The sequence below is a fragment of the Artemia sp. Qi Xiang Cuo genome, chromosome 9 (assembly GCF_049724085.1).
Source record: "Artemia sp. Qi Xiang Cuo chromosome 9, ASM4972408v1, whole genome shotgun sequence".
Lineage (NCBI taxonomy): Eukaryota > Metazoa > Arthropoda > Branchiopoda > Anostraca > Artemiidae > Artemia > Artemia sp. Qi Xiang Cuo.
Genome location: NC_142802.1, coordinates 51313498 through 51338895, shown reverse-complemented (window position 1 = coordinate 51338895; position 25398 = coordinate 51313498). Strand labels below are relative to the sequence as shown.

General features: G+C 36.4%; 1 protein-coding gene across 1 annotated transcript in view; it reads left to right on the top strand.

The window, feature by feature from the left end:
• Nucleotides 1-25398, top strand: part of LOC148948774 (uncharacterized) — a 74993-nt gene that overhangs the window by 24293 nt on the left and 25302 nt on the right. The window contains 4 exon segments of the mRNA XM_089094672.1: nt 5775-5912; nt 12974-13146; nt 16708-16855; nt 23808-23909. Coding sequence (XP_088950798.1) covers nt 5775-5912; nt 12974-13146; nt 16708-16855; nt 23808-23909 — 561 coding nt within the window.

Below are 25398 nucleotides of genomic sequence, written 5' to 3'. Positions count from 1 at the left end.
AATGTCACTAGCCCTTTCAATTTCAAATCAAATGAGCCCTTTTGAAGTTTCTACGACAACACTTTCAATAAAAACCTTATATGCCCCCAGCGCATAGCTTACAATCTTTACCCTGAGGGCTGGGGGGGGGGGTGTCATTCAAAAAATCTAATTTCCAGAACTTTCTACTACGTTGAACAAAATGGCTATCTGAAAATTTTGGTTGGATGTGTTTTGAGGAATGGTGGGCGTGAGAGGGGGGTTAGTTACCCTCCAGTCATTTTCGACTATTAAAAAGGGCACTAGCCCTCTCAATTTCCAATTGAATGAGCCCCTTGAAGTTTTTACGAAACCTCTATCTATAAAAACCTTATATGCCCCCAGGGCGTAACATACAACCTTTGCACTGAGGGTTATGGCGGGTATGTAAACCTTGATTATATAATTTCCCGAACTTTCAACTACTTTGAACAAAATGACTACCTATAAACTTTGATTGAATGTTTTTGGGGAAATGGTGGGCGTGAGACGGGGGTTAATTACTCTCCACTCACTTTCGACTATAAAACGGGCAATTTCAATTTCCAATCAAATGAGCCCTTTTTGAAGTTCATACAACAACTTTCTATATAAACCTTATACGCCCCCAGGGCATAACTTACAACCCTTGCACTGAGGGCTCTGAGGGGGTTATCATCCTAAAAGACCTAATTTCCAGAACTTTCAAGTACGTTGAAAAAAAAATAGATATCTCAAAATTTTGATTGGATATGTTTGGGGAAATGGTGGGCGTGAGAGGGACGTCAGTCGGTCTCCAATCACTTTCAACTATTAAAAAAGGCACTAGCCCTTTCAATTTCCAATTAAATGAGCCCTTTTGAAGTTTCTACTACAACGCTTTCAATAAAAACCTTATATGCCCCCAGGGCATAACTTACAACATGGCTCTGAAAATTTTGATTGGATCTGAATTTTTTGATTGGATGTGTTTGGAGGAATGGTGGGCATGAGAGGGGGGTTAGTTACCCTCCAGTCACTTTTGGCTATTGAAAAGGGCACTAGCCCTCTCAATTTCCAATTGAATGAGCCTCTTGAAGTTTTACGACATAACTTAAAACCCTTGCCCTGAGGGCTGTGGGTAGAGGGGTTGTCATCCTTTAAGAACTAATTTCCAACACTTTTATCTACGTTGAATAAATTTGCTATCTACATAAATTGGTTGTATGGGCTTGGTGTAATGGTAAGCCTTTGAGGGGGGTTAATTGCCCTCAAACTAGTTTCGACTGACTAAAAAGGTCTTAATCCTCTGAATTTCAAATTGAATGGGCCCTTTTTCAAGTTTCTACGACAAAGATTTCAATAAAAACCTTATATTCCCCCTGGGCATAACTTATAACTCTTGACCTGAAGACTGTGGGGGGAGTGTCCTGCTCAAAGGAATAATTTCCTGAACTTTGAACTGCGTGGAACAAAATGGCTATCTCAAAATTCTTATTGGATGTGTTTGGGGAAATAGTGGGCGTGGAAGGGGTGTTAGTTGCCTTCCAATTAGTTTCGACTATAAAAAGGGCACTAGCCATTTCAATTTCCAATCGAATGAGCCCTTTTTGAAGTTTCTACTACAACGCGTTCTATAAAAAACCTTATATGCCCCCATGACATAACATACAACCCTTGCTCTGAGGGCTGTGTGGGGGGGGGGGGGGTTCATCCTCAAAGACCTAATTTCCAGAACTTAAACCTACGTTGAGTAAAATGGCTATCTCAAGATTTTGATTGGATATGTTTGGGGAAAAGGTGGGCGTGAGAAGTTGCTCTCCAATCACTTTCGACTATTAAAAAGGGCACTAGCCCTTTGAATTTCCAATCGAATGAGCCTTTTTTGAAGTTTCTACGACAGCGCCTTCTATAAAACCTTATATGCCCCCTGGGCATAACTTACAACCCTTGTCCTGAGGGCTGTGGGGGAGTGTCCTCCTCAAAAACATAATTTTTATATGGAAATCAACTACGCTCAACAAAATAGCTATCTCAAAATTTTGATTAGATGTGTTTCGGGAAATGGTGGGCGTGGAAGGGGTGTTAGTTGCCTTTCAATCACTTTCGACTATAAAAAAGGGACCAAGCCACTGCAATTTCCAATTGAATGAGCCCTTTTCGAAGTTTCTACGACAACTTCTTCGATACGAAGTGCCCTGCTCGAAAAAAAAATACAATGTTCCAACATTGTTCTTATATGCCCCTAGGGCATAACTTAAAACCCTTGCCCTGATTGCTTTGGGTGAGTTTCCTCCTCAAAAACATATTTTCTATCTGGAAACAAGCTCCGCTAATCAAAAGGGCTATCCCATAGTTTTTATTGGTGGTGTTTAGGGGACTGAGGGGCGGGGGGGGGCGCCAGTTGCCCTCCAATCACTTTTGACTATTGAAAAGGGCACAAGCCACTCCAATTTCCAATCGAATGAGCCCTTTTCGAAGTTTCTACGACAACTCCTTCGATACGAAATGCCCTGGTCTAAGACCAAGAAAAAAATAAATAAATAATACATTGTGCCAACATCGTTCTTTACTTAAGGCAGCGCGATTGCTCTGCCTATGATTTTACCCAAGTTTTGCCTGCTGATAAAAGCTGAATTAAATTATCTACTTTTATAACTCGAGACTGTATAATTAGCTCATTTCATAGGCAAACATTCATGTTAATTTAAGAGTTGGGATCCTATTCTTCATCATAACGTTATGCCTAGTATTAATTTTGAAACCTGCTTATTTTCATATTCATATAGAAATCCATCTAAATGTTACGCACAAATCCTATTTTCTTATCCATCGAAAATAGCAGCTAGCAGCTCTACAAACATTAATAATAAATCATGGAAATGGAAGAAACATTTAAAAATAGAAAAACACACTTGTTTTCAGACAGGGGGGATTTTAGTTAAAAAATTTAACCAACGTATTGCTTTGACCATTTAACCAAACGTATTACTTGTATACTTCAACTAGTCAATAAAACAAGCTACCTAAAAATAATTAATTCGCTGTTTTGTCTCCATATGGAGATCATTAATTACCATACTTTTCCTCTAAGAATATTAAGATGTAGCGTGAATGACAAACACAGTTGTCTCTGGTGTCAATAGAGTCTATATACCGGCAGTCAAAAAGCGATACGTTACCATACCCCGCTTCATGCTGGAAGCATTGCTGCCATCCCCGGCCTCGGAGGAGTCTATAGGAGATGGAAGGAAGTGACAACTTTCCAAATCGTATTTAACTCGAATATTCCTGATTAAAAGTTCCCTGTTTTGGTTTTTCAGATCCGCCCCTTACTTCTTCTTTATTTTAAGTGCATTTCTATCCCCCAAGAAACTGTTTATATGACTGTAAAACAGGACTCCTGATAGTGTATATCTTGTTCAGTTCTCCAAGGAAAGTTCCAGCAGTCGACTAGACGATCGTTTTTCGATAGTCACCAGTCATTTACTTAAGTGTCTTCTTAGGATATAAGCCTGTATCGAAAGTAGCCTGCATCGAAAGTATCCTACATTTGCCTCAAACACTGCCATCTAAGGGATACAGTCAAGGCCGTATCCATGGAAGGGGGGGGGCTACCGGGTTTGAACTTCCTCCTCCCAAAATTTTGTCCGACTCGAAAAAAAATAACAAAAATGCATATAAGTATATTTGTGATGCGTTGTTTAAAGTTTTTTTCTAATCCCCCACCCCGAAAAGATACCCCCCCCTCCGAAAAAAATCATGGATACGTCCTTGCATATAGTACCTTGCATTCTTCATTCCTATCATTGGTGTACAAGGGGCAGGGGTTCAACCATAGACCATCTATATTTATGTATAGTTTTCATGTTTTGAGTCTCCTTCCTCTCTGCGGCCTTCGTGTTCACATCTAAAACATTGGGGGTGTTGCAGAATTTTTCCAAGGGGGATCTTTATAGTAAATCAGCGAATTTATAGGCTGTGCGTAATGTTGGTTATATGTGGAGTTTAACCCGAATATGGTTGTCACGCACTTCATGCCCGTTGAACTCGGTCTGTTTGCATGTTTGGTGTTTCTGGGACTGCAAGAAAAAAATGGTCCTTTTCGTAGGCGCAGCTGCAAGTCCTTGCCTAGTAGAGCGAAATTCTTTTGCGGCAAATTGCTATTTTCTTTGCATACTTGACATGATCTTAGTACATCTAAAAAAAGGATATGCATATAGGTTAAAAAAAAAACGGGATGCCACCCATCGCAAAAATTCACATCCTCCTAGACCTTAAACGTTAGGCTGTTTTGTGTATTTTACCTTTTCATTTTTGTTGGTTAGGGGAGGGGTCTATGACATTCCTTGAAGGAGATCTAGCCCGTTTCCCGTCTGTGAGCCACTTGAGCTGGTATTTCTTGTCGATTTGCCAATATTTTTCCATTTGTTGTTGAGTTGTTGTATTGTAATAGCTTAACACGATGCTAAAACGATCCTATAGATTGTATCGTGTAGCCTAAATGGTGCCAAGTTTCGTATAATGGTGAAACATACTAACTCCAAATATTTCATTTTTCAAACCTTTGATTGGATCCAAATTAGTTCATTGGCAAAATACTTTAAATGTTTTTCGTTCCAGACAGGAAGCAAAAAATTTCCCCTTCTTTTTGCTCTCATGAATATTAGGAAAAGATCATGTGGAATAATGCCACCAGATAGGGAAGGTATACTAGCAGAACGGGGAAATTGAGGCTAGAATTCTCGAAATTTGGTTTCTAATAGGTGCGAAAAAGTACGAATAGATGTGGAAGCAGATGAGAGACTTGGTAAATAGATACGAATGGAGATAGAATTAATTTAAAAATTATATCTCCTTTGGTTTTCTTTACAGTTTTTCTTCTCCATTTATTTTGTTCTGTATCTTTTTATCTTAATAAGCCATCTTCTTGTTTTATAGTGAGTTTCATAAACTTTGAAGCTTCGGTATCGCTTGCAAAACTATGAACTAATTAGTAACGGCCGGTCTTCGATTGAAGAAGGCTACACACTATTCAAACTTAAGTGGGGCAGCAGTTCCACTGTTGTCTCCGCCCTATTAGTCTGGACTTATCTTTAAATCTCAAAAATTTTCTAGAATTTTCATAACTCGTTCTGAAGAATTTCCTAAAGTCTGGTTACGTAGACGAGCTACAGGTTAAGAAATTACCTTTATTGGCTTGTTATGTTCAAATGTTGGCTAATTTTGTCAACAGCAAATACATTTAAATAGACCGCCACTAGTCTAGTCTACTTTAAAGTAGACTAGTAAAAAAACTTACAAGTCATAAGGGACAGACAGGACAAAGTGAGCGTTTATTGAAAGCGCGCCAATCGAGGGACACTGGGACAGTGCGTCAATCGAGACCTTGGTTCTCTCTTTATTTTTTTTTTTATATTTTTGAGTTTCGGATGTTATTATTTTACTTTTAATCCCATTAAATCCGCTTTGTACGTACAGGGGAGGATATAGAAGAAATTAAAAAAAAAAGTTTTTCTCTTATGGTTTTATTTTTAAGTTTTCTTATCCATTTTATTCCTGTGGTGTCAATTCACGAAAATTTAGAGGGGAGCAAAATTTATTTTTCCTTTTTTTTGGGGGGGGGAGGGGCAAGCTTGTGTTGTTTCTTTTCAATGAAAACACAAAAAAGGTTTTTTTTACTGCAATTATTCCCCCAAGAAACTTTCAAAACCCAGGGGAGGGAATGCAATTGATGCCACTGTTTTCTTCTTATGTCTTTTTTACTTTTGTCTCAATGGTGTTTTTTTTTCTTCTAGAATGAGTTTCATAAACTGTTGAAGCTCCAGTCTCGTTTGAGGAACTATGAATTAATTAGAAGTGGTCGGTCTTTGATCAAAGAAGGTGAACTTCTAAAGCTGTCTCGGAAAACATTGCAGCCAAGATATTTTATATTGGTAAGACTTTTCATAATTTTATGTTTGGCCAGATTTGAAACTATTATTATCTTCCATGTTTTGTATTCGAAAAGTAGAGAAAGCAAAAAAACTAATCTTTTAATCTTGGTAATTAATATTGAGAATCAGCATAAAGATTGTAGGCCTATGCATACATAGTACATACAACTTACTGTAGCCTTTATAAATAACAGTCTTTGTATTTGTTTGGAATGGAAAGGTTTGGCTCTTAAACATGAATGTTGGTCACTACCAATATCTTAGGTTGGATTTGGAGGGGGCTCATTCGGTCGCAAATCTATACTTCCAGTGCCCTTTTTTAAGAGTCAAAAATGATTGAAGGGTAACCAGTCTCCCCTCGCTCTTTTTATGTGCCTCCCCCCCAAGACATTAGATGGAAATTTTGAGATAAGTATTGTGCTCAAAATAGCCAAATGTCCGATAGCTGTCCCTGGCGATGACACGCAGTTGCGTAAATTCGTCAAAATCTTGGAGGGGGGGGGGTAAAGTTGGAGTTAGTTTTCCCAAATCAAATGAAAATGACAGTGAAAAATGAAAAACGAGCCATGTAGTACCATAAAGGCAAAGATACACTAAAGAAAACTGGCCTGTTTCTATGGATGATTGAATTATGGAGGCTTATCTTAGTTTTGACAAGATTTTTTTTTGCAGAAACTAAATTTCAGCCGGGGGGGGGACAAAATAGGGTGTGGAGGGGGCAGTTGACCCCCTGCCCCATAGCATACAACGTCCCTGATGACATGGTCCTTCACCCCAGCCCATGGGACAAGGGCTCTAAGTTATGCAACTTGCCCGTTGTTTTCATATAGGGTTTCTTATTGGGAAAAGGGGGGCATATTTGATCCTGGATCTCTGAAAAGACTATGGGTACTAAGTTTAAATTTCCAGGGAATGGTGGATTGCAACTGCGACTGTGACTACTGTATTCACTGCTTCTGCTGTTACTACTACTACTACTACTGTTATTGAATTAAATTAAAAGAGTTTAGGTGCATCCAGGTTGCCGAAAAGCAATATCTCAGGAGCAGGACAGGGTATTAAGTTGAAACTTCCAGGAAAAGTTGAGAGGAATTTCAAACTAAATCAAAAGGCACTATATGTATTACGTTGGAACTTTCAGGGGATGTTGGACTATATCAAAAGACGTCATTTGTATCCAAGGTTGTCAAAATGGTGTAATTGTAGTATCTCTGGAATGACTAAGGGCATTAAGTTGAAACGTTCAGTGCTTGTTGAGGAGGATTTTGAAATAAATCAAAAGACGCTATATGCATCCAAGGGTGTAAAACGACTGTATCTGTGATACCTCAGGAACAGCAAAATGAATTAAGCTGAAACTTTCAGGGTATGTTGAGGGGATGGTCCATTAATGCTCTCTGTACTCAAGGTTGTGACATGATGAGAGTAAGAATTCCTTCAGTCCTATAGAAGCCCAAGCATTACGTAGATTTCCAATTCATTTATTCGAATAACATTCCCCACAATCAACCATCCAAAGTTCTAATGTGCAAAGTTTGTTTAAAACAAATTCAAAATGTAAATAGCGAGCCAAAATTTTGATTCTTAAGGAGAAAAACCGAAAAAATATTCTTTTATTAATTCATAAAAAACTATGTCAATTAAAAACGAGCGCAAAATTAATTTAAAGCTGCAACTAAGAAGTCGAAATTGGGTAACCGATCACGTTCTGATTTTTGTACGCATCATCTTTAGTGGTTATAATGCTGTGTGACTCTGATTTAGGAAAGTACATAGAGAAGGCTGGGCCGTAAAAACGATGGAAGTTTTTACAATGACAATTTGAACAATGACATTTTGTTCAATGACAGGAAAAACTATGACAGTTTTTGTAATGACAGAAAAACAATCACACTTTTTTCGATGGCCGTAAAACATTGACACTTTCCCCAAAGATTTGGATGGAAATTTAATTTACAACCTACTTGCTTGGCTGTGATTCTTGTAGCCACAATCTTCAGCAGTTGAAATGGTCCGTGACTATTATCCAGGAAAGTATCCAGGGAGCCCACCGGGCCCAACCTTTCGGAGTATAAGAAATTTTACGGGCCAAAGTTTCTGAAGAATATCAGAGTATTTACGGCTTATCTTTTCTATAGTTCCTTGCATAGTTTGGGGGATTTTCATTGCTTAAAATTTTTGCCCTCACCACAATATATACCAGCGTACGCGTCAGTGGTAATGTTTAGTAGATTTAATCATACATGTGTACCGTTCTAACTCTAACTTTTTTTTGTGTCTATTAGTTAAGTTTTCAATTATTAATTGTATAGCATAAAAATGATGGATCTTTCCGTGATGAGTGAAATAAAAAGTGCACTTCGCCTGATCGCAGAAAAAAATACCAGCGAAAAATCAACAAAGAAACAATGACAGTTTGGCCGATGACAGAAAAAACAAAAAACGATGGAAATTTGCTCGATGACAGTAAAAACTACAGTTTGTGCTGAAACTTTTGGCAATAATAGAAAAATCAAAGATCCAAAATGAAGGCAAAATATTTCTTTGGTAAACTGTCTGAACACCGCGGAAAAGCTGCATGTAGGGGTTTCTAGACGTTCTAATTCGGATAATGGAGCTTTCTATTCTCGAACTTTACCCGTCTCTGAATTAGAGCTGGTATTAGCTTCTGAATAGACTACTAGAATTTCCCCCCTTAAGCTTGATAATTTTGTTGTCATTTCCGTAGTTCTTGGCATGGGAATCTGAATGGTCGGAAAGACATAGGAAAGGTTTAAAAAAACAAATTTTGTCTCTATTGTCAAAGATTCTGCACAAAACTTGCGGCGATAACCGTTACTTTTTCTCAATTTGATTTTTTCTTAATAGCAGCATTTTCTAAATGTGACTGCTGAATGATGTGCTAAATCTAATAATCAAGCGCTTGATTTTTCCCCTCTATCTTTTTGTGAAATAATCAATTTTCTCACAATTAATTCTTCTATTGACAAAATTTCCGGAAATTGACATTTGTTTTTTGAATAAATACTTGCTGAGGCTTCTGTGCAAAAATGAATGGACACCTAAGATCAGAATAGGAATGCAAAAATTAGAGAATAGATTGCTCTAAACTAAGGGAGAAAGGAACTATCACTCCTATAAAAAGTTTCTAGACCTGCTAATTCCAAATAATGGATCTTACGATTCTCTTAACTCCATCCATTTCTAAAAACTAGCTCTCCTCATTTGGTTGTTGTTTTAAAATTTTCCTCAAGTTCTTAAAGATGTTTAAAGTTTTAAATGCTATAGTGCCCCAAGTTGAGGAAGAAAGAATCTGACCCCACAAGGGCTGGTAGACTTCTTAAATCCGACGATGGGGCTTAGGATTCTCCAACTCTATTCATTTCTGAATTACTGCTAAGGCAGCTAGTGTTTGCCAGTTTGGAACCACTGCTGACTACGATGGGCATTGTTGCCACAACAGTTTGTAGAAGTTAATATGTACTTTCATAGGCGCTCTGAAAAAACAGACATTCAGGTTCCGCTGCGGCCATCTCCCACTAATTTACGATTTTTGAAAATTTTGGGTTTGGGACTGGAAAAACCACATTAACGGGTTTTCTTGCTTTGACTTAAAGCTCCTGATCGGTAACGTCGCAGCGTAGAGGGAACCAGGTGTCAGTACCATTAATCGTTTTCAGAGTGGTCTGTCCTGGGCGATGCTTGGAGCTTTGTTGGGTCAATGCTCTGGGAAGTAAGTTGACCGCGGACATGTCTATTTTTCAGACGTGGATAATTTAATCGTAAATGTTTTATTCTGGTTACAACTCTCTTTTGGGGATTTTTCGTCTCTTTCAGAATTAAGAAAAATTTGTCTTTGCAATAAATACATAACTTACGGTCATAACCATTGCTTTTTTCAACTGAATTGCACTGCAAATTTGTCCCTATAGACAAGGGCCATACCCAGGATTTTTTTGGAGGGGTTTTTACTCAAAGTTTTTTTTCGGGTTGGGGGGGGGGGGGGGTCACAAAAAAAAACTCCAAAAACGCATGCAAAATTTGTTTATATCCATTTTTATTACGTTTTTACGAGTAAAAAAAAAACGTTCCGGGAGGGGTTCAAACCCCCCTAACCCCCTCTGGGTACGGCCTTGCCTATAGATACATTATCACAGGTTCAGGTTCTTTTATTTACAAACTAAATACAACTACAATATGGGTATACCCGGCTGAGAGTCTAGCTCGTATCACAATTGTTAATATTTTAATTTCACTCCTTATGGGCAACAAATTGCTTTTTATTTGGTACAGTAGGTGTTTTAGGTGGTATTCGTATGATGGACGACAAATATATCACAAATGCTAATATTTTAATTTCACTCCTTACGGGTAATATATTGCTCTTTATTTGGTACAGTATTTGTTTTAGGCGGTATTCGTACAATGGCCGAGTAGACATTCCTTATTTTTAAGGAAAGCTGTGTTTGTTTTTATATTTCTTATGGGCCTTGACGCGAGGGTTGAATGTTAAATTTTCTTTAAAATCAATAGTTCAGCATTGTATGACTTACTGGTAGATTTTTTACCATGGGAAAGTTTTTTACTTTTTATTAGGGAAGTCTATTCATCAAATTTCCTCATTTGATTCAGCATGCACTTTCTGAAGGCATGCCTGCAAAATTGTCGTCCAAAGTATCCATAATTTGTCAATTATTGACGATACGGGGCAATGCTCTGTGATATCAATACTCAATATTAGGTATCACCCACCCCCAAAATTGTTGTACGGGCGTTGTGTGTGCAGTTTAAAAATAATGGCTTTTTGGTGTATCGATTTTCCAGTAATTGAGCATAAATCTGTTTTAATCGTTTAAAGGAAGACCATGTGTTTCTTGTTAAATGGCAATCGTTTAAATGTCTGTTATGCTTTTCATTTCTTTGTAATTCTAGTGGAACGATCAATGCCAAATGTTAAGTTTAGGCGGAAGTTGTATCCACGGCGGAAGATATAAAAATTGCTAAGTCATAAGTTTTAGGATTTATCAAAGAATGTGTAGAGGTGAAGGATGGCATTGCTTCCGTATATTTATAATAGAAATTAGTGTTTTTTGTTGGTGATGTATTGTCCTGGCGTAAACGTGAGAATTGTTTTTGAAGGGGGATTGCTGATTATGTAAAACACAGGCGAATTGCGTCAAAACTGTGAGATAGGGGAAATGTAAAGAGCACGAGAGCCTGAAGAGCTACAGCCAGAGGTTTCATTTTGTACGTGACTGTTATGGTCACAAACTATTGAGCATGTTATTATACAGTTGTGTGGTATATTGTGATTTAATTAATTAGTATTAAGAAAAGGACTGGAATTAGGACCATTTTTTTTCATTTGGGTTTTTTACATTTTTGTTTAAAGCTTTATCAGCCTCACAGACTGACTTGAAGTGTCAGGCGCTTACAATATTTGATTGTCAATCAACTAATCAGCATTGTCTTCCAAAGTCTAAACTTAAACATTAAATTCAAGATTTTTGAACTCATATTTAAAGTTTAAGATCTTGGTCCTGAAAATAGCTGGTACATTAAGAAAAAAAAAAACGCAACCGATAAGACAAATTATTGTGAATGAAAATATCTATGTATTCCTTTTTTATAATAATTGCAGCACAAAAAGTCACTAAAAAAAAGGTTAGGTTGGATGGAATGTCCTCTTTTCCCTCTTGGGAAGCAAACACAGGATGGCAAACATATTCCAAACACGTCAGGATCATTTTATAAACTTAAGGCCGTACCCAGGGGGGGGGGGTAGGGGGTATGACCCCCCACCCCTCAAATTTTTGTCTGATTTGTAAAAACATAAGAAAAATGAATATAAACAACTTTTTATGCGTTTTTTGATTGTTTTCTTCTGTAACCCCCCCCCCCCTCCGCCCGAAATGTTTGTCTGACTCGTAAAAACATAACAAAAATGGATATAAACAATTTTTTTATGCGTTTTTTGAGTGTTTTTTTGTGTAACCCCCCCCCGAAAATAAATCTTTGAGTAACCCCCCCCCCCCCTTGAAAAAAAAATTCTGGGCATGGTCTTGCCCTTCAGTATCTCTATTTTGGACCAGTGTGCTTGCGCTCTTTCAATACACGTGCGTATGTATGGTGGGCAGGGGCGTCCTGAGGCTCATTTTATTGGGGGGGGGGGGCGATCCTCGTAAATTTAACCGAATCGCCATCTGATTTATGCCGAACTTTCTGCAGAAATCAAGAATTTTGCTAAATTTCAGCTTATTTTGCAACATTTCTGCTGAAATTTTCGCCTTTGGCGAAAATTTTACCGAATACCAAAAAATGTTGGAAGGCCCTCCCCGCCCCTGGTGATGGGTGTTAGAAAATGTACCAGAAGTCCAAAACTTGAACCATAAATATCGTGAAATGGTCTTTAACTTGGATGGGGGTGATCGCATAACATCACTTTCAACTACTCATAGGCGTTTTCCACCGACGTAAAGTTATTGATAGGGAAAGTGATATTTTATGCCTTTAGTCAAAGCGTCACTTGCAGCCAGTGAAAACCACTCTGTCTAGAGTAAAATCAGAACTCCAAACCACTGTTGGTTCAAGTTAGAGACAATTGGTACAGTTCTTTTTTTGAATTTTACGACTTCCGGTGCCATTTTTCAACCAAAATAGCGATACTGAATGGTTGTAAAAATGAAACGGGCTGACTACATTCGCCACCCCGAAACAAAAGATGACTGCAAAGACTTGAAGCATATTTAATCTCAAATATTATTTTCACAGAAATAGAATCGATTTCAAACGGATTAAACAGAAATCCAGTTTATAACCTTTTAGGGTAAAAAATGGATGGTGTTTTTAAATTTTTGGGAGTTGATTGCACAAAAACTATAAGAGAGAAAAGAAAATGTTGCTGTTGGATGTTTTACGTCAACAAAGCCTTACCTCGATCAGTATCTTTGAACACAAATATATCTAGAAGTCATTTCATCCAGATAGGGGAATACTATCTTCTTTCTCATTGTTATATCAGATATAACGCCAAGCCATACATTTTTTTTTCTTAATTGTAGTTGAGTGATTGTTTACTATATACAACGTATCAGGGATCTCCTCCGTCTTGCAAGCTACGAGTGAATCATGAACTGCCCTTACTGGGAATGGAGGTTAGCACACCTGCGAAGACGGACTACTCAAATGAATTTATTGTCATCAGTACAACAAGAAGTCTTACTCTTATTGCTCAGTAAGTCATTTCCTAAATCATTAGTAAGCATGTTAAAATTGTTTCTATGAGCAAGCGTCCGATTCAGCCGATACAAGAGCCGATAGAATCCTTACATGGTATATATCCTCATATATATACCGCGTGTTCGTCTGAATGACCGTATTTCAAATAGTAATTTGTGCGAAAAATGTGTTTCTATCCCGGTTTCTAGGGCTATAATGAGAGAAAGGTTGAGATGGATTTTTCTTTAGATGAAGGATGACAGATTGGGAATGATTGTCTTTTTCGTCCAACTATCTAGGGCCAAACGAAAAGTAGGTCGTCCCCGAATAGGATAGCAGAATGTCGCAAGGAAAGGTTTAAAGGAAAAAGGAACTTCTTGAGACGGTGTAAAGAGGGAGGCATTGAATAGATTTGAAGGGACGAGGAGCGTGTGTAGCTGAGTTGGCCTTAGCGTTAACCCATAAATAATAGCGTTAACCCGTCTTTAGCCCTGAAATGATATTCAAAGGGTTTCAAGTCTTATTGAAATTGATCTTGACTCAAATTTTAATCCTTTTAACGTACCCATACTGACTGAGGACCGGACAGATAAAATTAGCAAATCTCCTTCCAATTAAGCAAAATGAAATGGTAGAGAAAGTAGCGTGCGCAGCTGTGTTGGCTGCAGCTGGCTTGGTCTTGCACTGAGTTGTTTGTAGAAGTGGTAGTTTATGCTCATGGATTGCAGTAACCTTTATCCTTTACCTGAGTTAATCGGCTTGGTGCTGCAGTGAGTTGTTAATAGTAACAGTAGTAAAAGTAACATGTATATATATTTATATATACATACTAATACTTCATGTTATTAATATTAACATAAAGCTTATAATCAAATTGATTCCTAGAATTCACAGCAATTTGTTTTAGGTTAATGCAAATACCGCTTTGGCCTTTAGAAGGTTTAGGGGTGGTAGCCCTGCTCCTTTTAGTGGTAATTTCTGTTTGTTTTCAGTTAGACTTCAAACAAACAGAAATCAATTATTCAGCGTACTTTTTGTTCGTTTTAAAATTTGTTTATCTCTGGCAAATGCCGTAAAATTATGCTTTTGCCCTATGAAACTTTAGAGGTGATTTTAGGGGAAGATTAGAAGGGGCACTTGCCCTGGGCGCAGAAATTGTAGTGGCGCGAAATTTCAAATAAATAATCTAACGGTTATGATCATTTTTTAATTTTTGCTTTGTATTAAAGTAAAGTAGAGGGCACAGTTAATAAAGGAAAATGATTAATAAATTATTGATTAACAAAATAAAAAAAATCAATTAAACAACAACAATTAAAATAATTAAATTAATTAATTATAATTATAAATTAAATAGTAAGTTATTAATTTATTGATAAATTGAAAATAATTTTGGTAATAAATGAAAATTCTGGCCTCAAAATTCTGTGGGATACAGGGGAGGGGGGAGGGTGGCTAATCAATATTTTGCACGGGGCGCAAGGGAGGCCGGAACCGCCACTGGAAAACTTTCAAAGAAAACCTGTACCTGCGGTGCAAAATATGATTTTTACTTTTGATGTGAGCGAAAAAAGTTTATGTCAAAGTCACATGTGATTTTCTCAGATATAACAAAGCTCAGTTTTTTTATCGCCATTATTTTCAGAATTCTTAGCAGTTTCTTAGTAGAAATAGAAGTTGAAATCGTCGGCTTTTTGTATTGTAACAAGATGATATATTGGGGAGTATTCCTTTCTGATATAAACTCATAAAATAAATAACTTAAAAGCTGCAAAATTATGTACTATATTAGATATAAGACTATATAGATGTTGAACAGAAGCAATGCAAAAGGAATTGAATGAGGGTGTTGAAGATGATATTGTTGAACATGTCAAAAGAACGGATCTTAAAAGATAGGAGAATTATAATTTAAATGTGGGGTATTTTCATCAGGGGGATAGTTTAGTTAAAAAGGAAAAATTAAATCAAAACTATTTCAAACATGATTGATATCTGGCAAAACTGATGTTTTCTTGTTATGCGAGTGGTGAGTAGGAGTAACGCATTTTAATCCAAAACGTGTTTGAAGTTTTTTTTTTTTTATAGATTTGTAATAGTTCCCGTAAGTGAAAAAGGCAATGCAGACCGTAAATTTGAAAAGCGCACTGCTTGGTCCGTTAGGTAGGACTCTACCAGGGCAATATATTATGACTTTTCTAGACATAATCATTTTTATGTCTTGTGTCAAGTGTCAAGCATTCAGGTGTCTTGTTAAAAAGATGCGAAAAAAACTATCAAGGGAGCATAAATTTTGGGTCACAAAGGGGTCATAATCGGTAACCCGTAAATCTTGTCATCCAAAACATTGACTCCATTATTTTCAGAATGGAGATTGTAAAAACTTTATTTCCGGTTAATGGAAGTCAGAGAAACAAGGTAAAACACATTGGACATATCTCTATAGACTAAATGTCTATTTGGAGAATCTTGTTTCAGTGTGCCAATCCACAAATAACTCAGAGATAATGGAAGAAGGATATTTTCATAATTTTACTGAAAACTCTCATCACAAACCGATATGGCAAGACATTTTTAATATAACTGTTTTGTAATAACGTGCATGTAAAATACAGCAAGCTAGCGTTTTTTCAATTATATTATGTTTCTTGTGCTAATTTCTGGCTCGATTTCCATTCCAAAGCACATATTTGGCTAGACATCTGTCTTTAGGTGTGGAAGTCCCGCCTTTGTGTGAACGCTGCTTGAATAAATTGGTTTTCAGAATTACTGGAAGGCCTGTAAGTCCACTTCACCCTCCCCCTCCAGTACTTCCTCAAAGTTTCAACTCAATCCCTTAAGCAATTCCCAGGATACTATACATAATCTGAAAAATCAGGTGAATTTAGCGTCTTTTGATTTACTTGGGTACGCGACTCGTTTCCAGAGTGTAGTCTTTGGAAACTCTGGGAATCTTGGCGTATTGAACAGTCCGTAAAAGTTCTCTAGAAATATAACTAATCAGGAGCAGAAATAATTGGCTCATTTCTGTTGACGTGGGAATCAGGAGCGTCAATTAGGGCGGGTGGACTTGGGGATAAATTTACACCCTCTGTAATTTTTTTTTCCTTTCCTCTTAGATTCTGAAAAACAAATTCATCTGGCATTTTGGTTCAAAAATATTTTTTTTTTGGTATTTGCACTGAAGAAAAACCGACCACTATGGTCTTGACCGACTATCTGCTCATGGTGCAAAATCTATTGCGTGAAGCGTGTAGATAAATAGAATCTAGATTAAAATCTACCAAAGTAGTTTTGATGCAACTCTTCATAACAACATGCCTCTATAATGAGGCACATTCTTTAAATATATTCTATTATTTATTTATTTATTTGCCTCAAAATCGAGGAGTATGTAAAATACATTAATTTAAATGGCAAAATCAGCGAAATACTTCAACAAACGAAACAAAGCAACGTGCTTTAGCTAGATATACTGAGAAAGTTATAGCTCTACTGGCTGGCATATCAAATACCCCCCCCCCCTCTTCCCTTCGCTCCTCAAAAATATCAGTAACACTTAAGATCTTAATTGCAGAACAACAGAAGAGCGTGATGAATGGACAAGACTTTTAAAAGAAACCTCAAGTCTGGCCAGATCAAAGCATATTGAAATTGCTGCTTTAAGAAGAACTGCCGCCAAAGATCTCCTATTTGAACAGGATACATTGCAACTAGGAAAATTTGTAAGTAATAATATTTTTGCCATCATCTCTTTTCCAGAATTCAATGCCATTATTTAAGTTTTCCGCAGATTTTGGTTTTAAACCTTGAATGTGATGTAGGTACTTTTCATCATGCCTGCCTACAAAAACGGGAAGTTGGTGTTCAATGGGTTCGGCCCACAGACAAAAAGTTAATGATACAGATGTATATCTGCCCTATCTTACGATGTAAAAATTAAGGGTCGGGTATGTGGGTGCCTTTTGGCTAGGTGTGATGACGTTAATGCGTGCTAGAAGCCCGAGAAACTGAGGATAGACGAGCACAAGTGCCAATTCGATTGGTACCTTAAAATTATTCAGTTGGACGTCTCTATTGCATACTTTTTGTCTGTGGTTCTGCCCAAGAATGTCATCTATATCACGCTGAAGGTCTCTGAGAATTTAGTTAAAGCGCTTAAAATCCATAAAATTATTATAGAAGTCGAACGGGAATGCATGCAAGAGCAATATTGTGCTTAATGTCCACCAATTTTAAAATGCAAAAGGATTTTCTTTCTCAATACTTTAGAGGTCCTTCAACTTTTTTTTTTACGAAATTCAATCGTGATCTTCTTTTAATTTTTCGGAAAAGGTATGGGTGTTCTGTTATCTAGTACCACCGGGATGAACTGCAACTATAGTTGAATCTTCTGATCCTTTTTAGCTCGGAAGGAACATCGAAGAAAATATGTCATCCTATCAGAACCTACAACCTCCTCCCCTTAAAAACAGAATGCTCTTATCTAGAAGATGAAATATTAAGATTTCCCTTAAGTTCTGCAAAGGCAATCGGATTTAAGTGGCAAACTTCTTCCCTTCGTCCCTTGGGAACATAATTACTAATTCTTGCTCACCCCTCTCCTAAACATAGAATCAAACTTTGTACGTTACTCCTTTTTATTGCAGCAATCCAATTATTTTACCAATTGAAAAAAGAGTTTGCACATGAAGTATTTATGTAATTAAAATCTAGATAATTAGTTAATCTAGTGATTAATTAATTAGTAAATAATTAATTAATCTATTATTAAACAATCATGTAATATATTACTCGAAGTGTGTATGTAATTAAAATCTAGCTGAGTATTTTTGATGCAACTCTTCATAACATTATGCCTCCATATATTCCATTAGAAATACATCTTTTAGGTAGATGGACTGAGGCAGTTATAGCTCTACTGGGTGGTAAATCAAATTCGCCCCCTCCTCTCCCCCGAAAAAAATAGCAGTAGCACTTAACAGTGATGAATGCATTGAATCGGATTTAAGTGACAAACTTCTTCTTTCTGTCCCTTGGAGCATAATTACTAATTCGTGCCCACTCCTCTCCTAAACATGAAATCGCAGTTAGTACGTCAGTCCTTTTTTTTAGAGCAAATCATTTTTTTTACCAATTGAGACACAACTTGCAGACTAGAGTAGTGTTACAATCTTAGAACTATTTCTCCTGCTTGACTTCTCAGCTAGACGTCGACGGGTAGCCAACTTCCAAAAATCGTGTAGATGTAGTGCACGCCACCCTTGGTGGAAGTGCCATGTGTAGTACAAGGAGGCATAGCGGGGTGAAAGTGTGTCTACATGTGGCGTAAAGTGTGCTACGTAGGGTAGGGCAAGAAGTATTCCAAGATGTATACCAGGTGGTGGAGAGTGGACAGTCCCACTCTCCACCTATAAGTGGATAGGAATAAGCTCCCTTCATGTTATTGCTATGGTATATAACAGGGCTTCATAAACTTTTTTCATTCACGGCCCCATTTATGATTACGAGTTTCCTAGCGACCCCATATAAATATAATTGATAGACCAATAAATATTTTTTGATGATTCATTTATAAGGTAACAATGTACATATGCACATGACAATATATAATTTTAGAATTCTTTTAAAAACAAACAAAAATGTAAAATAAAAAATTCCACAAAAGTTGAAAAGTTGTTTTTATTATACTTACAAAAATTATATGCCCTATTTTTCATCAAAATTGCATTTTTTCAATAACATAAATAAAAGAGAATTCTGACCGTCTTAGTTCAATCAAATGTATTCGAACGCAGTCGTTGGGTAGTAAATATTAAATTAAAAAGAAAGGAAAAATAGTGAGATGGATGTGCCTGTTTTTTATTGCATAACAAATTAAATCTTGGTGGAATGTTTGGCACTGCTGGACGTAAGACCTCTTCAGCATTTTTAGCGATGAAAGATATTGGGATTTCATATATGTTAAAGCTCAGAAAGTAACTTCACATAAATGTGTGGTGCAGAATGGCAGAAGAATATATAATGTCATATCTGCGATTGTGGGAAATTCAGTTCTAGTTCTGATTTAGAATTCAATCAAGGGCTCTTTTGCAAATTGTAATTCTAAGTTTGAATTACTAAAACGCTCAGTAGATCCCTCTTGAGTTTTAAGCGGTATGCGATCAATCTTATTTAAATCAATACAAAGCGGATTTTGAATCCAAGCTATCTTTTTGAAATCAATATTTAATATAAAATATGTACGGAACTAGGTTTCTAGCGCTTTTAAGTGATCTACAGTAATTTTTGTAATACAAGTTTTACAATGATTTCTCTCAATTATAAAATTGTCGACACTGTATTATTTCGAACGATTTTTTTTTCTATCCTATCTTTCCAAATTTTAATATTTTGAATAAAATTCTCAATTTTATCATAAGACTAAATATATCGCAATTTTTTCCTTGAAGAGACTAGTTGAGATTGTTTAATTTCACAAAGATATCCGAAAAATAACACAGCTCAAATAGTCATAAATCGTTTTGAAGAAAACAGCTAGTTCTAATTTTCGGTTGGTTAAGATTATTTCAATTTTATCTTTCAATAATAATTATATTCTTAAACTTTAACCTCTTGACAGCCATCTTGCTTCTGCATGTAATAATAAAGCTGTATAGACAGAATCCATATCCTTACAAAGATTTGAAAATAAGTTACTGTTCAGGGCATGGCTCTTTAATAAAATTTATAATCTTAACAGCATTCTGAAGCACATCGTTCAATTATGGTGCTATTTTTTTTTCCTGCAAGGGCCTCTCGGTGAAAAAGGCGTGAGTAAAAGTTATATGGTCATACTGAGTAGCTTGATAAAAATTATTTAAAACCAGTGGTGAATCCAGGAGGCGATTGGGGCGTGCGCCCCCCTAATGTAGTCTAAAGTATTGTAATTTACTTAATTAACGCAAGTTTGCGTTAATTCAACTTGTTCCTAACGCAAGTTTATCGGATCAACGTATATTACCCCCCCTAAAAAAGTCCTGGATCCACCCTTGTTTAAAACCAATGTTTTTGCCCGTCATCGCTCTTTCACCGTCTGTGCATATTCCACAGTAATATTTCCATTCTAGGCCTTCAATCTTAAAAATTCATACACTTTACAATATATGTCTTTTCCTGTAGTATGTTATAAATATTTGAATTTAATATTTGATTTTAAAATCTTTTGCGACCCCATGATTTTGCCTTTAAAATGAAATATTTATTTGATACGCGACCCATAGTTTAGGAAGGCCTGGTATATAGGAATACAATTCTCTCGGTTCTTATAAATCTAGGCTGGAAAATTTTCCTTTTGGCAGGCGGCTCATTTTCTCACCCTATCTTTCTTATTAAGTTCTACTGGTGACACCTGGAACAACAAGGAAATAGAATGAGTAAAACTGGGTCATTAATCAGTTTGACACACTTCTCTGAGATGTCTCTGTCAAATGGACCTGTCTTCTTCGAAATTGATATTAAAGGAAGAGATATTGATAGAAATCCAACACTATGCTCAATTAAGCATGAATTACCTTTTCGCGTCGGTCTCTGTCGTGGTACGGGCCATGACTGTTTTAATATCGTTTTGTATCCTCTAGCTTTTAATTGAAATTTATTTTTCTTTATTTATTCTTTTTCGCTGAGGGAAGGGCGTTTCTTATAAATACGAAATATCCATAATGTAATAGCTTGTATGTCATTGTCTTAGTAAAAAAAAATATCCAAATATGATATTGGTTCTAGACTATTACTGGGGAATGCACCAAGGATGGGGAGATAAGGAAAAGGGGAAAGCTTGATGTGCCCACCGAAACATCATGATTAAAATTATTTTTCTGGCTTTTGTACTTTTTTTTCTGAATTTTTATTCCCCTTCCCCTTTGTCCGAAAGTAATTCCTTCTTACGCACTTGAGGAACGAACCTTAAGAACGTTTTTATGCTTTAAATATAGCTTGCAAGTAATGGTTACGTATAATATATTTCTTAGTTCGTTTTGTCCTTAGTTGAGAATACTGAGGGGGACCCTCAGGCTGCAATGAATAATTAAGGTTTTATCTATGTGTACCCTTTCATTGCTGCTAAATGTAATTGTTTAGCACATATGCATTTGATTGACGTGAAGTTTGCCCTCATATTCATTAACTGTAAATAATTATCATTTTTTTTTCTTAATTAATAACTGTCTATCAATTGGTCCTACATTGCTTTTGAACCGAATCATTAGGCATTCCCCTAAATTTGCTGTTTTTGAATCCTTAATATATCTTGCATAATATATTCATCGAAATTCAGTAACAACTTGTCTATTATTAGAGTTTTTTTATGGGACATTTAAACAATGCTGAATCGGTACCACAACTTACCTGCCTTGTAAAACCATTAAGGACTGTTTTCAGTGAGAAATGAAGATTCTCCCCCTTCCCCTTTCTCACTTTCTTTCGCTTTTGGATCTTAAGAACGAAAAGACTATATATGACATACGAAATCCTCTACTAGCCCCCTACCGCCAAAGAAAATAAAAGTGCATGAAAAATCCGACCAGATTGCAATGTATGGGTTCACTGTTCTTAGGGAGGGCGCAGAGCTACAAAAATATGTTAAATTTGTCCATTTTCTGGTAAATTTCCCCTTTTCAGTCGATATTTTATTAGGTTTTAAGCATTGTAGGGTGCATGATGTCCACTCCTCTCCTGCGTTCCTGCTATGGCACTGCTTTATTAGTTTTTATGTATATTGTCTCCCAAGCTATTTAGATATTTCTTAAATCTTTATTTCGACTGAGATGACAGTCTAGATTAGAAGTTGTATGTATACAACTAATTAGTTCTGGATTATTTAAGTATCGGTTTCTTTCACAGGAAAGAACATTTATTTCTCTTTTTTTCTCCTTTTTGTTTATTCAGCACTATAATTTTTCAAGTCTTTGACATACAGATGTTTGTTATCTGGATCTTATAGTAGGCTTTAAAAAAAAAAAAAAAAAAAAAAAAAAAAAAAAAAAAAAAAAAAAAATCTGTTTTGTGCTAGCATTTGAAGAGAAAGCGTTGTTTATTTGCGTTGGAGTTGACTATTAGCATCGAAACGCTTACATTAACGTATGTAGGGAAATTTCGTTTATTTATTATATGCTCTGCTTCGTTTCTTCATGAAGACCAGGTTTGAGAAAGGGGGTGACTTTTCCTATGTTGAAAAATACTTAAAAAAGCTTATCAAGTTATTGTTGCTTGAACATTTACCCTTGAAAAGCTATGTGGAACATCTCAAAGTAAAGCAAGGGTGCATACAAATAAAGCAAGTCTAATTCTAACTAGAGATTTCAGGAGAAATTCCCCCGAAACTTTTTGGATCTTGGCACTTCTTCCCTTCTCCCTTAACTCCCCAGGTACTGTATTTCTGTGTGTCAAACGCGATTGAAATATTAAGGCAAATTCGTATAGATTTGCTAAGATTTTGCTTATAAGCTTGTTCTATATTATGCGACATAGTTTTGTATAGGGTTTTTAAAGTTTGACATTCGTTACAGCCATTTTACGCCATCACATAGTGACTCTAATGTCAAAAAAGCGAGGTCGAAACGAGTTCATTTGTCGAAATCAATAAAAAATGGCCCAAGATTAGTTGACTCGTTAATGAATATGATATTCGTCAAAACTACCTTTACATTCCTATGGCGGCTATGCAATGTTCCTTTGGACCTATCTTTTCTCCACCCGTAAGTCTCAAGATTTCTCTAATTGTCCCATAGTTCCCATTATTTATATAAATCGCCTGTTCTAATTCAGTGCCCCTTCCCCCTCTCGAACCGCCAAGCCTCCTTCGTTGCCCTATAGTAAGTGCTTGCTTACCTGCCGTCCTTATTTGCTCGTATTGTCATTTATATTAAGCCTCCTTCGTTGCCCCAAAGTAAGTGCTTGCTTACCTTCCGTCCTTATTTGCTCGTATTGTCATTTATATTAAGCCTCCTTCGTTGCCCCAAAGTAAGTGCTTGCTTACCTTCTGTCCTTATTTGCTCGTAGTGTCATTTATATTAAGCCTCCTTCGTTGCCCCAAAGTAAGTGCTTGCTTACCTTCCGTCCTTATTTGCTCGTAGTGTCATTTATATTAAGCCTCCTTCGTTGCCCCAAAGTAAGTGCTTGCTTACCTTCCGTACTTATTTGCTCGTATTGTCATTTATATTAAGCCTCCTTCGTTGCCCCAAAGTAAGTGCTTGCTTACCTTCCGTCCTTATTTGCTCGTAGTGTCATTTATATTAAGCCTCCTTCGTTGCCCCAAAGTAAGTGCTTGCTTACCTTCCGTTCTTATTTGCTCGTAGTGTCATTTATATTAAGCCTCCTTCGTTGCCCCAAAGTAAGTGCTTGCATACCTTCCGTCCTTATTTGCTCGTATTGTCATTTATATTAAGCCTCCTTCGTTGCCCCAAAGTAAGTGCTTGCTTACCTTCCGTCCTTATTTGCTCGTAGTGTCATTTATATTAAGCCTCCTTCGTTGCCCCAAAGTAAGTGCTTGCTTACCTTCCGATCTTATTTGCTCGTATTGTCACTTATATACTATCCTGTCAAGGAATAAACTAAATTTGAAGCTTTGTTAAACAAAAAAATAGACCAGTTTTTAAGTTTTTGTATGTTTGGGAAATAGTGAAAATTTATCATTTTCAGGCCCCAGTTTGGGTTCCAGATAGCCGAGTGACCATGTGCCAGTTATGCTGTTCATCTTTTTCTGTCACCTTTCGAAGACATCACTGTAGAGCCTGTGGAAAGGTAAGCAATCCTTGAAAGGGGGTTTCTATTTTTGTTCCTTTTGCCAATAATCTTGAATAATTAAAAAAGATGAGATACCGTTGAAACTTTGCATACACAAATAAGAACCTTTTCCCGTATAATAAATGGTATTGTATTTCAGCCACCTTTGGTCTTAAAACATTAAAAGCGTTTTCAATACAGTGGTAGAATTGTCAGTTTTGTAAAAGCTAGAAGGTAATGAAGGTAAAAATTTGACCCCCAAAAAGCAGAAAGTAAAAATAATAGCATAAAAAGAGTTACGTAATTATAAAATAAAGGAAGAAATGAAAAAATGGAAGACCTTCCTCCTTTATTGATACCATGGCCTGGAATGAGGGCAACCATGTTTAAATGATTAGAATATATCAATGAAAAATAGCCCCAAAGGCGACAAACTATCCATAGAATAGCAGAGGACCAGAGTTGCCAATTCACGAGAATGTAGGGGTTGGGTGGGGGGCAAGAATTTTTTGTTGATCCCTTTGTGAAGACATGAAAAAGATACTTTTTGAAATCTAGGGTGGGGATTATTTTTTAATAAAAAAAAAAAAAAAAAAATGAAAATACAAAGTAAAAGTATTTTCAAAATCTAAGCCTCTGCAGAGGATGGGCCATATCCTTATTAATAGATGCAAAATTTGCCGAATTGCCTTATTTCATTTTTACACAAATATGATTGATTGTTTTTGTGGCTCCCTTCTTTGGCTCTGCGAACTAAGATACAATTCCTTACCTCAATCAATATCCTGGGAACCTAAAAGTAATTGCCTATACGAGTTTACCCGCTTCTCAATTCTAAATTGGGCTTAATGTGAGACGGTTTTGCTCTGCACTTGACACAATAAGAGCCTTACATCAATTAGAAATGATGTAAAATTACTAAGATAACAAGACTTTTCTTAAGGAGGAAGGATAGACATTTGTCATGCGTAGTAAGAGTAGTTTGAGCTTCCTAAGACCCTTTTCATCTACTTGAATCTCTTGTTTTTTAAACTTTTCTCGTAATTTCCTATGGTTTTGTATAATGTTTTATATTTTCGAAACTCTTTTTCTGTTTGTTTTGTATTTTTCGTATTCTCTTTCGCCCCCTCTAAAAAAAGTTTGCATCTCAACATAAATGCCTGTGTACGTGCCTGCTCTATGCAATGCTCACCAATATGATTAAAACTGTTTTGTACGAACATGAAATGGCTATTCAGTCATTCGGAGTTATTCATTTTTTTCCTGGAAGTCATTTTTTCACTAATATCCTAAATTGGGGGAAATTTTAGAACCTGCTGTTGAATGTGAGAAGGGATGCATTCTAATCAAATCTTTTACTTAATATTATTACCTCAAATTCCACTAAGAACGATTTGAAAGGATAGAAATCCTGTTATAGGCTCCACATTGACAAATAAAAAAACTATTTACTGCTAGCCATATTCAAAAAGAAAAATATTGGAAATTTTGACAAATGTACTAATAA